The sequence below is a fragment of the Mixophyes fleayi genome, chromosome 10 (assembly GCF_038048845.1).
Source record: "Mixophyes fleayi isolate aMixFle1 chromosome 10, aMixFle1.hap1, whole genome shotgun sequence".
Taxonomy (NCBI): domain Eukaryota; kingdom Metazoa; phylum Chordata; class Amphibia; order Anura; family Limnodynastidae; genus Mixophyes; species Mixophyes fleayi.
In genome coordinates, this window is record NC_134411.1 from 53226206 (window position 1) to 53242009 (window position 15804).

Sequence of the window (15804 nt, forward strand, 5' to 3'; positions counted from 1 at the left end):
TTCCGGGAAAGTTGGCAAGTATGGTATTGGTTTTCACAAAGTTTGCTGCTTCAGTGTTTTTAGACCTTTTTGTCAGATGTTTCTATGGTATACTGAAGTAAAATTACAAGCATTTCATAAGTGTCAAAAGCTTTTATTGACAATTACATTAAGTTTATGCAAAGAGTCAATATTTTCAGTGTTAACCCTTGTTTTTGAAGACCTCTGCAATTCGCTCTGGCATGGTGTCAATCAACTTCTGGGCCACATACTGACTGATGGCTATCCATTTTTGACTAATCAATGCTTGGAGTTTGCCAGAATTTGTGGGTTTTTGTTTGTCCACCCGCCTCTTGAGGATTGACAGCAAGTTCACAATGGGATTAAGGTCTGGGGAGTTTCTTGGCCATGGGCCCAAAAATTCAATTGGCCGCGTTACTGCCGAAAGTAACACAGCCTGCGCACTATTACTGATATTACGGTAATAGCGAGCATAAATACCATTAATGCGGTAAATTCAACGCTGGCTTTTTGCTTGTGGTTATAAACTTTAATACCCTTACTGTGGCGGCATTTTGAGGGGAATTGAATTCCCCCCATAGAGTTTGATGATTTCACATAAAAGTTTATCAGTAGCACAGTGGACTTGATTTTGCAAGAAATGGAGTTCTCAATCTGGTTAACTTCATTCAGACATATAAAAAGATGCATGGGTCTTTATTTTGTAATGTATCATTGATACGGTTTGAAAACAGAGAGTTTAAAGAAAAGGTGCATTTACAACAAACTATGCAGGTACATGGTTTTTTATTCAGATATCTTTTTAATGTGCAATTGTGTGTAGGTAATGGCTCCACTTTAAGTTCAAGTGATTTATATGATGGTCTTTTGTGTGTTGGATTTGACAATTACAGAGTTAAATAACTGTGTTCATAACCTTTTTTTTCCATAGATATTGATGAGTGTGAGCTGTTTGGACAAGAGATCTGCAAAGAAGGAAAATGTGTGAACACCCAGCCCAGCTATGAATGTTACTGCAAACATGGATATTATTATGATACCCGATTACTACAGTGCATGGGTGAGAAAAGAATGACGAACTGTTGTAGAGTTAAATAGTGTTAACAAAAGTGGTCAGAAACAGTGATCAATTTAATTATAGAACTCCTTTCAGTATCAAACTGGGGTATGACCTAGACAGCAAAGTGGTCCCTGTGTTTGGGCCTGACCTTCACTGCCTTCCAAACTACCCCAACTGTATACATCCCTGTTCAAGAGGTGGTAAATCATAATCATTCCAACAGCAAACAAACTACCATTCCAGACGTGTACAAAAGCGATTTACACTTGCATGACAACATAACAAGCCTTTGCAAGAGCCCCATTGCTTTTTGTCCCAGGTAGAAGAGAAGTTGTAAATAAATAAAATTAAAAATGGATATTAGGAAAAAAATAGTTTTAGGTGCAATTAGTCTTTAATTAGAGGTATATCACCCCCAAGGCTCCTTGAAAAACGCTCTGCAGGACCAAAACCTCTCTCCCTACCATATGCCTCCTCCACTCTATATACCAAAAGTAATGGCAGGTGGAATAATAAACATGGTTAATAAGGTCAGTTGGTAATCAATTAAATAATTGATGACATTGATAAATAAGTGTAATATGACATCATTTATATTATATATATTTTTTACAGTAAAAAGGCAAATATATATAACAAATAATACATACAAAATGACAGAGAGAGAAAATATAGTATAGTAAATGAAGGTATAAAATTAACGCCTATACAAAACTAATAATCATAATAATAATAATAATAATACATTAAAATAATTAAATTAATCTACTAGATGGACTTCAAACCTAAAGACAAAGGTGAAGGAAGACTCTGGGAAACTGACCTAATCATCATCATCACCATTTATTTATATAGCGCCACTGATTCCGCAGCGCTGTACAGAGAACTCATTCCCATCAGTCCCTGCCCCATTGGAACTTAGTCTAAATTCCCTAACAAACACACACACACAGATAGAGAGACAGACTAGGGTCATTATTGATAACAGCCAATTAACCTACTTGTATGTTTTTGGAGTGTGGGAGGAAACCGGAGCACCCGGAGGAAACCCACACAAACACGAGGAGAACATACAAACTCCACACAGATAAGGCATTGGTCGGGAATTGAACTCATGACCCTAGTGCTGTGAGGCAGAAGTGCTAACCACTGAGCCACTGTGCTGCCCCTACCTAATGAAAATAAAGTAGCTTAACTACCAGCATGAAAAAAGCTGAGCATTGGGGACTATTTTTTATGGAAGGAAAATATTTGACCAAGGAAAGTCGCAGCAAGATATTTCACTTGGCCAAAGTGGATTACACATTGAAGCACATGGGAGTAGGAAAGTGTTTGTGTGCTCTACCTATGGGCAACATGGAGTCATGGGCTGTAGAGATAACTCTTATGAGGAAGGAGGCATCACGTTCCAAGTCTCTAAGATGCAATGAATATGGCGTAGAAGGGAATAAATCCTTCTTAATGTGGGTCACTTTGATCCAAAGTAGGTGGATCATAGAGCTTTAATACCATATGTGAATCGTATCACCTGAGGTGCTACTGCATCTGAAACAAACCATGGGAATATCAGGAAATATTAGGTGTATGTCACGAGCCGCGGCGGTACTCACAGCCGCCGCGGCTCGCTTCTGGCTCCCCCTGGCGTCCCGGCCATCACCTTGACGACCGGGACGTCATTTCCTATTCCTGCCCGGCCGTCACCAGGGCAACGGCCGGACCCCTCTACTATAGCGCTGCGTCCCGGCGGTAGGCAGGCGCATGCGCATGACAGGCAGCCTGTGGGCTGATTAATTAGAGGTCTGATTTACAGGCATTAGCCTGCATCTGTGTATTTCAGGGACAAGCCCTGATTGGCCCTGCTCTGTATGAGCAATTAGCCTGCAGCAGTGTATCCTACTCCTGATTGGTCTGTATTTGTATTTAAGGCAATGAGGTCTGCTGCCTCATTGCCGGTTATAGTCTCTGTATCCAGTCTGCTGTACCTGCTCTCTGCCCTGTTCCTGTCTATTGGACTTGCTGTTGTTTACCCGTGTATGACCCTTGGCTTGGATTTGGACTTTGCTTGTGAATCTCGTGACCCTGACCTCTGGCTTGAATACCGACCTCCCTGTCTGCTCGTGACCCTTGGCCTCAGCTTGTATACTGGTACTGTTGTCTGCTGCCGGCCCCTGACCTCTGTTTGGATTCCACTCCGCTTGCTTGGGTTCTCCCCAGCCAGTACACACTTCACGACCCTCTGTCAGTCTGCAGCCCAGTCTGTCCCCACCATCAGGGGCTCCAGTGAACACCTGACTGGCAGAGTAGATTCCGGGTTGTGTTGTGCCGGCTGGAGGGGTTCCTAACATTATAAGCGGCCCAAAAAACAGACGTTCCGGAGACGAAGTTAAGATGGAAGGAAGTGGAACTTCACCGTCTCCAGCGCAAGCCCTAGCAGGTCATGTGGAATCCCTGTACCAAATGATCCAGGGATTGTCTGAGCGTTTGTCCACTCAAGAAGAAGCTGCAAAATCTTCACAACCCACTCCGAGTTCCGTCTGCGAACCTAAGTTGAATTTGCCGGATCGCTTCACCGGAAACAGATCCCTGTTCCGGAATTTCAGGATGAGCTGCAAGCTTTATTTCCGGTTGAGACCCCGCTCCTCCGGTTCAGAGCAACAAAGAGTCGGTATTATCATTTCCCTCTTACAGGGTGACCCCCAGTCTTGGGCCTTTTCCTTGTCACAGACCAGTCCTGCCATGCAGTCAGTAGATGCTTTCTTCGAGGCATTGGGTCTACTGTATGACGACCCGGATCGAATGGCCTCCGCTGAAGCTCATCTACGGGCCTTGAAACAAGGCCGGCGGTCGGCAGAGGAATACTGCACGGAATTTCGTAGATGGTCACCTGACAGTGGATGGAATGACCCTGCCTTACGCAGTCAGTTTCGTTTAGGCCTGTCAGAACAAATCAAGGACTCTTTGGTGCAATATCCGTCTCCTACCTCACTGGACGATCTGATGCACCTCTCCATTAAAATTGACAGGAGAATTAAAGAGCGAAAAACTGAAAAAGAGCCATCTTCTCTTCCATCTGTTTTGATTCCAGTTTCCACGGATGATGAGGAGCCTATGCAATTAGGAGCATTGTTATGTTCTTGCCCTTAGATTTGCCCTCATTCAAGATGGCCGTGATTGCCTCCTAAAATTTCCATCTTGGATCTCTGATATGAATTTGCCCTTACAATAGCCCTTATCCAAGATGGCCAGAACTGTCTCAGGAAGATTCCATCTTGGACCTCATTTCCTGTTTGGGCCTAGAAAAGGCACTTCCTGTTATGCAGCCTTTGCTCGAGTATTATGTTTGTGTCTGAACCAGATGCTTCCACAGAACCTTGCTCCCTTGTGATTTGGAATACAATTACTTTGTACCTCTACAGGATATTTATCCTGTTAATACTTTGGACTTGCTTGCTAGACATTTAAGATTTATTTCGGTATCAAAATAAATCCTGTTTACTACAGTACTACCTGGCTATTGGGTTCCGTTTGTAATACCAGAAGTGTGACACATATCGTCTCTCTTCTGAGGAAAGAGACAGGAGACGATCGCAAGGTCTATGTCTCTACTGTGGCACAAAAGGCCACTTCTCCCGTTCCTGCCCAAATAAGCCGGGAAAAGACCATGCCTAGGGAATGAGGGGAAAGTTCACCTAGGTCTGCAAATTATCTCCCCGAAAAATGCTGTATTAATCCCTGCGCAGCTCACCTTCAGTGCTCGCTCTGTGGACCTGTCGGCCTTCATTGATAGCGGAGCTGCAGGCAACTTCCTTGACATCGGCTTTGCCCGCTCTGCCTGAATTCCGATGGTAAAACTCAAAGCTGCTATTACTGTCTGTGGCTTAGACGGAAGTCCGTTGCCTGGTGGCAAGATTTCCTGGGAGACCCCGCCACTACAGTTGAAGATCGGAGCTCTCCATTCTGAGTCAATCACCTTCTTCCTGATCGATTGTTCGTCGGTTCCCTTGATCCTGGGCCACCCATGGCTCTCCCGTCATAACCCTGTTATGGATTAGATGAAAGGAGAGATTGTTCAGTAGAGTTCTTATTGCACACAGTCTTGCTTGTCACTGCCTCTGCGTATGATTCAGTCTATTCCAGAGCAGCTTCCCTCACAATATCATGAATTCTGGGATGTGTTCTCCAAGAAGGCTGCTGATACCTTACCACCGCACCGTGACTTTGACTGTGCCATCGAGCTTATTCCTGGTTCCAAGTTACTTAAGGGGCGTCTGTATTCCCTCTCTGTTCCCGAGACCAAATCCATGCAGGAATACATCAATGAAAATCTGGAGAAAGGCTTTATCAGGCCATCTAAATCTCCTGTAGGAGCAGGATGTTTCTTTGTATCCAAAAAGGATGGAGGGCTAAGACCCTGTGTAGATTACCAGGGATTGAATCTTATCACAATTAAGAACACCTATCCTCTCTCCCGCTCATTTCCGTATTATTTGATCAATTGAGAGGGGCTACTGTCTTCACAAAAATCGACCTTCGTGGAGCGTATAATCTCATCCATATCAAGGAAAGAGATGAGTGGAAGACGGCAATCAATACGCACTCTGGCTGTTACGAGTATCGGATCATGCCGTTTGGCCTTAGCAATGCATCTGCAGTGTTCCAGGACTTGATCAATGAAGTTCTTCGGGAATTCTTTGGTAGTTTCGTGGTCGTCTATTTAGATGATATCCTCATCTATTCCAGATCTTTGCCCGCCCATCAGACTCACGTCAAACAAGTTCTACAAAAATTGCGAGAGAACCACCTTTACGCTAAGCTGGAAAAGTGTAAGTTCGAGGTGCAGAAGGTATTCTTTTTAGGCTACGTAATCTCTTCTGAGGGATTCTCCATGGATCCAGCTATGGTCCAGGCTATTTTGGATTGGGTGCAACCCAACAATTTTAAGGCGGTGCAGAGGTTCCTGGGCTTCTCCAATTATTATAGGAGATTTATTCACAACTTTGCTGACATTGTGGCTCCCATTGTCGCTCTGACCCGTAAGGGAATGGATCCAACTAATTGGTCGTCCCAAGCAGTAGCCTCATTCGAAAGTCTGAAAAAGGCCTTTGTCTCCGCTCAGGTCCTTAGACATCCGGATCCAGCTAGGACATTTGTTCTTGAGGTCGACGCCTCGGACATCGGTGCCGGTGCCATCCTATCGCAGAAGGATCCACATACTAATCGTCTGCACCCATGTGCTTATTTCTCCCATCAGTTCTCTTCAGCGGAAGCCAACTATGATGTCGGTAATAGAGAACTATTGGCAATCAAATGGGCCTTCGAGGAGTGGCGGCATTGGTTGGAGGGTGCTTCACATCAGATCTCTGTCATTACCGACAACTAAAACTTACAATATATACAGTCAGCCAAACGTTTAAATCCCAGGACAGGCCCGGTGGGCGTTATTCTTTACCCAGTTTAATTTCCTGATCACCTACCGACCAGGTTCCAAAAATGTCCGGGCAGATGCCCTGTCCAGAAGTTTCTCAGCACACCACCTTACAGTCATTATTCCAGAGCCGATTATTCCTCCTTCTGTAATCCATGCCGGGTTAACCCAAGATCTGAGTATCACACTTCAGAGATTCCAGAAATTAGCCCATGATACTACTCCGGAGCGACGTCTCTTTGTTCCAGTCCATCTAAGGATGGCGGTTATTGCAGAGGCGCATAACAGTAGGGTTGCGGGACACCCCGGAATTTACAAGACGCTAGAAATCCTTTCCCGTACAGTCTGGTGGCCATCCATGTCTGCTGACGTCAAGAGTCATGTCCTCTTATGTGAGGTTTGTGCCAGAAACAAAGTTCCTAGGATCCGCCCAGTAGGCTAGTTAGTTCCTTTGGCACCACCTGCAAAACCATGGACCCACTTGTCCATGGACTTTATAGTTGATCTACCACCTTCTGCAGGACACAATACCATTTGGGTCGTGGTAGACCGGTTCAGCAAGATGTCACATTTCATTCCCTTAACCAGACTGCCTACTGCTCGGGATTTGGCCATCTTATTTATTCAACATATTTTCCGGCTCCATGGACTCCCTACTGACATCGTTTCCGATCGGGGTTCTCAGTTCATAGTGCAATTCTGGAGATCTTTCTGTACCCTTCTCGGAATCAAGGTTAGTTTATCATCCGCATACCACCCTCAGTCAAATGGGCAAACCAAAAGGGTTAACCAGTCCTTAGAGAAGTTTTTACGGTGCTACACATCGGAGTTCCATGATAATTGGTCTTCCTTGTTACCCTGGGCGGAATTTGCCTGTAATAATTCCTGTCATTCATCTACTAAAACTTCTCAGTTTTTCTGCGATTATGGTTTTCACCCCAGATCTAACTCCTTGTATTCGCTCAACCCAGTTGGTGTCCAGGAGATCCGTTCCACTGCAAGAGATCTCAGAGTTATCTGGAGGAAAGTACAGGCATCTCTGAAACAAGCTTCATTTGTCGCAAAAAAAAATCGGATCGCCACCGTACCATCTGCTCCTTCAAGGTGGGCCAGAGAGTGTGGCTGTCTACAAAAAACATTAAGCTCAGACAGCCTTGCAAAAAGTTGGGCCCTAAGTTCATCGGTCCGTTCCTTATCATCAAGCAGGTGAATTCTGTCGTATTTAGGTTAAGAATTCCGGGCTCGTTGAGAATTTCCAACACATTTCACTGTTCTCTATTGAAGCCGGTATTATATCCTAGTCAAATCCAGTCTTCAAATTTGCCTGAGAGAAATTCAAACAGACCACCAAGATACGTTGTTCAGAAGATCTTGGATTCCAAAAAAGTGCAAGGTCAGGTGCACTTCCTAGTGCAGTGGAGGAATCGTGGGTTAGAAGAGCGGTCTTGGATTCCACGGAGACAACTCCATGCTCCTAAACAGCTTAAGGAGTTCTTCAGGAAATTTCCTAAAAAACCTGGCTGTCGGGGTTCCTTAACCCCTCCTCAAGGGGGGGTACTGTCACGAGCCGCGGCGGTACTCACAGCCGCCGCGGCTCGCTTCTGGCTCCCCCTGGCATCCCGGCCGTCACCTTGACGACCGGGACGTCATTTCCTATTCCTGCCCGGCCGTCACCAGGGCAACGGCCGGACCCCTCTACTATAGCGCTGCGTCCCGGCGGTAGGCAGGCGCATGCGCATGACAGGCAGCCTGTGGGCTGATTAATTAGAGGTCTGATTTACAGGCATTAGCCTGCATCTGTGTATTTCAGGGACAAGCCCTGATTGGCCCTGCTCTGTATGAGCAATTAGCCTGCAGCAGTGTATCCTACTCCTGATTGGTCTGTATTTGTATTTAAGGCAATGAGGTCTGCTGCCTCATTGCCGGTTATAGTCTCTGTATCCAGTCTGCTGTACCTGCTCTCTGCCCTGTTCCTGTCTATTGGACTTGCTGTTGTTTACCCGTGTATGACCCTTGGCTTGGATTTGGACTTTGCTTGTGAATCTCGTGACCCTGACCTCTGGCTTGAATACCGACCTCCCTGTCTGCTCGTGACCCTTGGCCTCAGCTTGTATACTGGTACTGTTGTCTGCTGCCGGCCCCTGACCTCTGTTTGGATTCAACTCCGCTTGCTTGGGTTCTCCCCAGCCAGTACACACTTCACGACCCTCTGTCAGTCTGCAGCCCAGTCTGTCTCCACCATCAGGGGCTCCAGTGAACACCTGACTGGCAGAGTAGATTCCGGGTTGTGTTGTGCCGGCTGGAGGGGTTCCTAACAGTGTAGCTTTTACGGGATGTGGTACCACTGCTATATATATTTTTTCTCTTACAAATGGGAAAAGAAAAGGTTTTGTTCTAGTCAAGCATTTACACTAAGCCTTGGTGGCTTTTCAATGTGCCCATGCAGCACAATTCTTCAAAGTGAACAATAAAACATCCCAAGCCCAAACATACCACCAGATTGGAGGTCTGCTATGTACTAGATACCAGGCGGTAAATGTATCAAGGTCTGGTTTTGCAAATCTAGCGATTTTCTCGGGAGAGTTGAAACTCGCTGATGTATGCGTCTGAGATTTCATGTAAAATCGTCAGAGTTGTGTTTCTGTCAAAATCGCTATTTCCAAAATCGATAGAGATCAAAATCCCGACTGTTTGCCTCTCTACCTATACAAGTCTCAAATGTATGAAGCTGCGATTAAGCAAACTCTCCTGAGTTTGCTTTAAAAATCACCAGATACAACATGCTACATCACTGTCACACTGTCCCTGTCTATAGAGCCGGAGGTCCCGGCAGCTGTTAAAAGTGTTAAAATAGATAAAAGTTTTTTTTAAAAAAAAAGCTTGGGGACCCCCCATCCGAGCACAATTAGCCCTAGTGCTGCCAGCCTACTGCTGGTTATGTGAAAATCGGAGAAAAATTGATGTGGGGTCCACCACATTTTCACTTAACCAGCACTAGGCAAACCAGCCGGGGTAGGTGGCACTATAGCAGGAGGACACGTGGCAGGGGTGCCCCCGCCATAATGACAAACAACTTCAGGCTGTTCAGCGCTGGGCTGGCTTCCCTAGGGTGTGGGATCCGCAAAAAAAACGAGCGAGCCCCTCATCTAGGAATAACCAGCCCAGTGCTGAAAGCACTAGTGCTCTTCCTACACCCCTGGGCGGTGGGTGGTTTTGTTTTGTGGAGCTAGAAGTCCCAGCCAGCCCGGGCCGCCCTAAACAGTGTGGGCATGCTAATGCTTGTTTAACTACAAGCACCAGCATACCCATGGCAGCCAGGGCACAAGTGCCAACATGCCCTTACACCCATGGCTGGCAGAGACCTGTAGTTCCACAAAAAAAAATTAAATATACCACAACACCCTCTTAACAACCACATACTTTTAATAAAAATAAAAAAACAATAAAGATACTAAATACCCTCATTAATACCACATATATTTATTAAAAATAAGAAAAACCCAAAATACTCACCAATCAGATTTCTTCTTCTTTCGTCAGCTGCTTTTAATCCAAAAATGCTTAAAAACCATGTCCATATAACTTTGTATCCAAAGTTCCTGCTTGAAATGTCCAATAGTATTTGTAATTCCAAAGTCCTTACTTGAAATGTCCATAAAGAAGGACTTTGGAATTACAAATACTTTTGGACATTTCAAGCAGGGACTTTGGATACACGCAGGAAACACATGATAATTAGCTACAGGACGGGAGTGTTAGATATCACAACAAATCGCCAGAGATGACCAGCGATTTTTAAGATCAGAGTAAAAATCAGAGTTTAATATATCTGGCAACTTGAGGACTAAAATCGTGGGTTATCACCAGTGATTTGCCGCGATTTTAAAATGCTGAAAAATCGGACTTGATACATTTATCCCCAGACTGCATGTCTGTTATTTATAAGCAACCAGATTGGATGTCTGCTTTATACACTAAAAACAAATGCAAAAGGTAAATCACCAAGGCTTAACCAAGTGTATTTTGCCAGGTGGTGTGGTGTGCGACAATTCAAACAGCATTTATTTATGTACCAACCACTAGACTGAAGGTCTGATTTATAGACTTACCACCAGGTGGGGTCTTCTTTATATATCATCCACCACAATGGGCTCTGCAATGTAAAAATGCAAACCAAAAAACTGATTTTGTATGTATATCATTCACCAGAATGTCTGCTTTGAATACTAGCCATCATAATTGGCTGATATTTGTATAGTTGCCACTTTAATGGGCTCTGCTTTGTATACCAGTCATCACTGTTGATTGTAGTCACCAGAATGAGGGGAGTGGTAGACAGATGCCTTATTATCAAGTTATAGGCAGTGGTCAGCATGGGGGTGTATATGGAGTTATGCCATACCGCCACTTCTCCTACAGCCTTCATTGTAAAATATCAAATTCCATTCACTTACATTTTTCATATCACCTCTTCTAAATTTCCACTTTGAACCCCAAATTTTGATTGTTGTGCTTTAAGGCATCTCCCACACAAATATGTAAAATTGGACATCCCTTGTCATAGATTTCAAACGTCAAAAAAAAATAAACAGAAAAATAACTTTTACATTTACTAGCCACTCTTGGCTTATCCAAACAAAATATAATACAAGGTGCGCCAGAGGAATAAGCTAAAAGTAAGCCTATAATAAATTTGGCGGATAACGTCATAAAATAAAACAATACTTTTTATTATTTGCACATTAAATGTGTTACCTAGTTTAAAAAGTAACAATGTCTGGCAAATTGATAAAATGCAAAGTAAAAATGAGAATAAGAGAAACTAATAATGATAGTAATAACAGATAGCTTGAACTATAATCACATTTCAATAATCCTAATGAAAAAATCTTAAAATCCCAAAATAGTGGACATATCTTAAAAAACGTAGTGTGCACTCTTAATCATCAATCCTTGAGGTCTTGTTTGTAAAAAACTGAATGAAGTGAGTGGCTAGTTCACTTTTTAGTTAGATATAAACATATACGTTTAATATCCAAAGCAGGCTTCCAAAATCAAACACAAAAACAGACTTGCATGTAATCAGTTAATGGATAAGTGGTCTGGAGCAATCTCACCAAATTGATACGAGCGGGCTGTTGAGGAAACTCTCCCTCTAAGAAGTTGACACAGCGGGGTAGATTTCCGCACTCCAAATCGTTCTGTATTAGTGCTCTCGTAGATGTAGCACGCTCCCAGTAGCAGGAGCTAAAGATATCTGAAAGCGGGCATGTGGGCTGTTGGGGAAGGCTCCCTACCTTTAATAATCACACAGTAAGATGGAATTTCCACAGCCAGATCTCTCTCCAGTATTGATTACATAGGTGACTTGGAGCTCTCAGTAAAGAGGGAAATAGGAAATCTTTCCCAAATGAATGAGGGTTATTGGTGCATAAAAGATGACAAACTTGTCTGTTCGGTATAGACTAACCAATAACTGACGCGTTTCGTCAGCTCTCGACTGACCTTTTCAAACTCTTGGCACATCCCTCTTTCTTGCAAAACAGATAGATTGAACTGGAAATTTAGATCTAAAGGTGCTGATTACAAATATTTTGGTTTACTATATTGAACATACCATACTAGACATACCATATTGTCAGCTCTAAAACTTCAGAAATGTTAGTTGTACAGATAATCATGATTTCTGTTTTATCTCTTATAGCATATCTAGTCTGCAGTGATTCAATAATGTATGTAGATACACAGCACTCTGTAAATTGTTCCTGAAAATATTAATATCACTTCTTGTCTCACAGATGTGGATGAGTGCGTAGATGAGTCAAATTGCATTAATGGCCAATGTATCAACACTCGAGGTTCTTTCTACTGCCGCTGCCCCCTTCATATGCAATACCATGCTGAACACAAGCGCTGTATGCCGAACGTTGATCTGGGTAAGACGATGCTGTCTCACTTTTTTACTTTATATCCTCACATCTGCCATGCATTGAAATTTAATACCTTTTCATGATGTTGCCAAGGCTGTGTACTTGACCAGACAGACTTCAGCATTTTTCTCATGTGTTGTTTTAATTCATATATGTCTTTTTTTATTTGCTAGGATATAAAAGTGGAATTTATGTTGCTTTTGTAGAAAATAGAACTACATTTTGTAGTAAATATGCAAAATATATTTTTACATGAAATAAATGTAGTAGTATGATTAACCACTTCTTAATGAAACGAAAGTACAGAGGCTTACATGGTGTGTTGGTGTAAAATGTATAAATATATGGATAAATAACCTGTAAAAAATACACATAATGCAAAACGGTATAAACACATGCAACATATTCATAAGCTTTAGTGTATTTTCTTGGGTCAGATTGATCAGAAACTCAGCATATTAATATTAGAAAGTTTTTTTTCCACTCTAACCTGAGACAAATTATAAGAATGAGGCAGAAACCGCAACCAAATTAAATGACTTAAAACATTGAAATCTTCTCACACAGTTAACAAAGATCTTATCAGTGGTGAACTTTAATGGACAATTTCCAGTACATCTTGAAACTGAACTAGTTCAAAAAGATCCCTCTACAGACATGATCATAAGTGCTTCGAGCAGTTCATGTCTCACTGGACCTCACAGTCTTGTATTTATGAGTTTCAATGCTCTTTCACAAGCCACTTGTCTGAAATATACAGTCACCAGGTACTCATATGTCACAAGGGGCGGACTGGCCATCTGACACTTCTGGCAAATACCAAAAGTGCCGATGGCTAGATGGGCCTATGCAGCCGGCCATCTGCCCGAGCAGCAGCACCTCCCTGCAGCACATTTTCCCTTGGTAGTGGCTAGTTTGCCGCTGGGACCCTATGCTGTACGTACATAGCAGGGTCTCAGGCAGTGGAGAGGATTCCCAGACAGCGTGCCTAAAAATTAGTAGAAAACGCCTAAGCACCAGTAGCTCCGGCTTGTCGTTTTCTGGCCGGCCAGGTGTGCGGATAGTTCTACTTCCTCTAACTCAAGTACTTGAACTTATATAGGTTTGTAATTATCTGTTACATTGGCGCCACAAAGCTGCTAAAAATGCATCATGAGGCAACATAATGGAGGGGAGACAGGAGGATATTTAATGGAGGAGAGACACGAGGATACTTAATGGGGAAGACACAAGGATATTTAATGGGGGAGACACGAGAATATTTAATGAGGGAGACACAAGTATATATAATGGAGGGGAAACATGAAGATATATAATGGAGGGAAGACACAATAAATTATAATGTGCAGAGGGGTCATGTGAGGGGAACGATGGTGTGAATGGTGGGGTATGTAAGGGGAACGCTGGTATGCAGGGGGGGGGGGGCATGTGAGGGGAATGCCGGTGTGCAGGGGGAGCATGAAGGGATGATGGGACTGAGTTTGGGGAGAAGGGGTATTTATTAAATGTGAATATGAATTATTTAATGCCAGGGATGGTTGTGCCAAATGGTTATATTTATTAAATGTAAATGCTATTATTTTATTGCTGGGGCTGTTTGAAGGGAGGCAAATAGGTCTGTTTATTAAATGGGAATACTATTACTTTTATGTCAGGACAGGTTGTAGGGAAATAGATCTATTTATCATATGTGAATACTATTATTTTAATGTTGGGGCTGGAGAGAGGCCTAATTATTAAACATGGGTGCTGTTGATTTAATGCCTGATGCCAGCAGCTACAGATGGTGAAAGTGACAAGAATAGGTAGGAGTGAATCTGCTGAGGCAATCCCAAATTTGGGTGGCTGTCTCACTTAGTCAGAGAACCTGTCCCAAACCCATGTACAGGGCACCTCTCATTCCTATTCCAATAATACAAGTTCCCTTTGAAAGGATAGCTATGGACCTTGTGGGGCCCCTGGAAAAATCCGCACGTGGGCACCAATATATACTAGTGGTGCTTGACTATGCAACCAGGTATCCAGAGGCAATTCCCCTACGAAACATAAAGTCCAGCTCCATAGCTAAAGAACTGGTATTGATGTTTACACGCTTGTGAATACCCAAAGAAATTCTCACAGACAAGGGTACTCCATTCATGTCTAAACTGATGAAGGACATGTGCCAGTTGCTAGTGGTTACGGCGCTTCACACCTCTGTATACCATCCACAAACAGATGGCTTGGTGGAACGCTTTAACCGCACATTAAAGCACATGCTCAGGAAAGCAGTGGCTCAAGAGAAAAAAGATTGGGACACTCTTATTCCCTATTTGATGTTTGCCATCCGTGAGGTACCTCAAGCTTCAACAGGGTTTAGTCCCTTTGAGTTATTGTTTGGGAGACAGCCCAGGGGTATCTTGGATATGTTAAAAGAAGGGTGGGAGCAGCAAGGTCCCAGGGAGCCAAATCTGGTACAATTTGTGTCCCAAATGTATGAGAGGCTAGGAAAGATAGGGCCCATTGTGCAGCAACATGTAAAAGAGGCTCAGGAACGACAGAAGAAAAGTTATGACAAAAGTGCTGTTGTTCGATCTTTCAAGCCTGAGGACAAGGTCCTAGTCCTGGTTCCTACCCAGGAAAGCAAACTTTTCGCCCATTGGCAGGGTCCATATGAAGTTCTAGAGGCTGTCGGTCCTGTCAATTACAGAGTCCACCAGTTAGATAGGAGAAGGGAGGAGCAAATATATCATGTGAACCTCCTTAAACCCTGGCATGATGAGGAAACCTCTCCTCAGGTAGTGAGTACTGCCATTAAAAAGTCTGAAGTGCCCATAGAGCCAGCCTTGTCCATTCAGCAGAGACAACAGACTGAAGAAATGATTCGCCGGAACAGGGATGTCTTCTCTTCCATTCCTGGGCGCACTACCTTAATCGAACACGACATTGTCACTGCGCCAGGAGTCATTGTCAAGCAGAAGCCATATCGTATTCCAGAAGCCAGACGGGTGGACTTGAGAAAGGAGGTTGAGAAGATGCTCCAGTTAGATGTAATTGAACAGTCCACTAGTGAATGGAATAGTCCCATTGTGCTTGTCCCGAAACCCAATGGGACAATTAGGTTCTGCAATGACTTTAGGCGCCTAAACAGTATGTCGCAGTTTGATGCCTATCCGATTGTCACTCACCGGACCGTGAGTGCCTCTTCCCGGACATTTAGGAACCGTGGCCGTCCACCATCCTGAGGGTCTGCGCATGCGCAGCCCTTTTCTATACTTCAGTGTATACCCCTTTAACTTAATTGGCAGATCAGGCAACCTCCCTATATTAAGCACCTGTGGTCACCACCACATTGCCTGATCTTGGAGTCTCATTCCTCATGAGTCTCTGAAGGTGTTCCTGTATTTCTT

General features: G+C 43.6%; 1 protein-coding gene across 1 annotated transcript in view; it reads left to right on the top strand.

The window, feature by feature from the left end:
- LTBP3 (latent transforming growth factor beta binding protein 3) overlaps positions 1-15804 on the top strand; it is a 211923-nt gene that overhangs the window by 119959 nt on the left and 76160 nt on the right. Inside the window, exons 19-20 of the mRNA XM_075188765.1 lie at positions 932-1060; positions 12284-12421. Of these exons, the coding sequence (XP_075044866.1) occupies positions 932-1060; positions 12284-12421 (267 nt within the window). The remainder of the gene's footprint in view (positions 1-931; positions 1061-12283; positions 12422-15804) is intronic.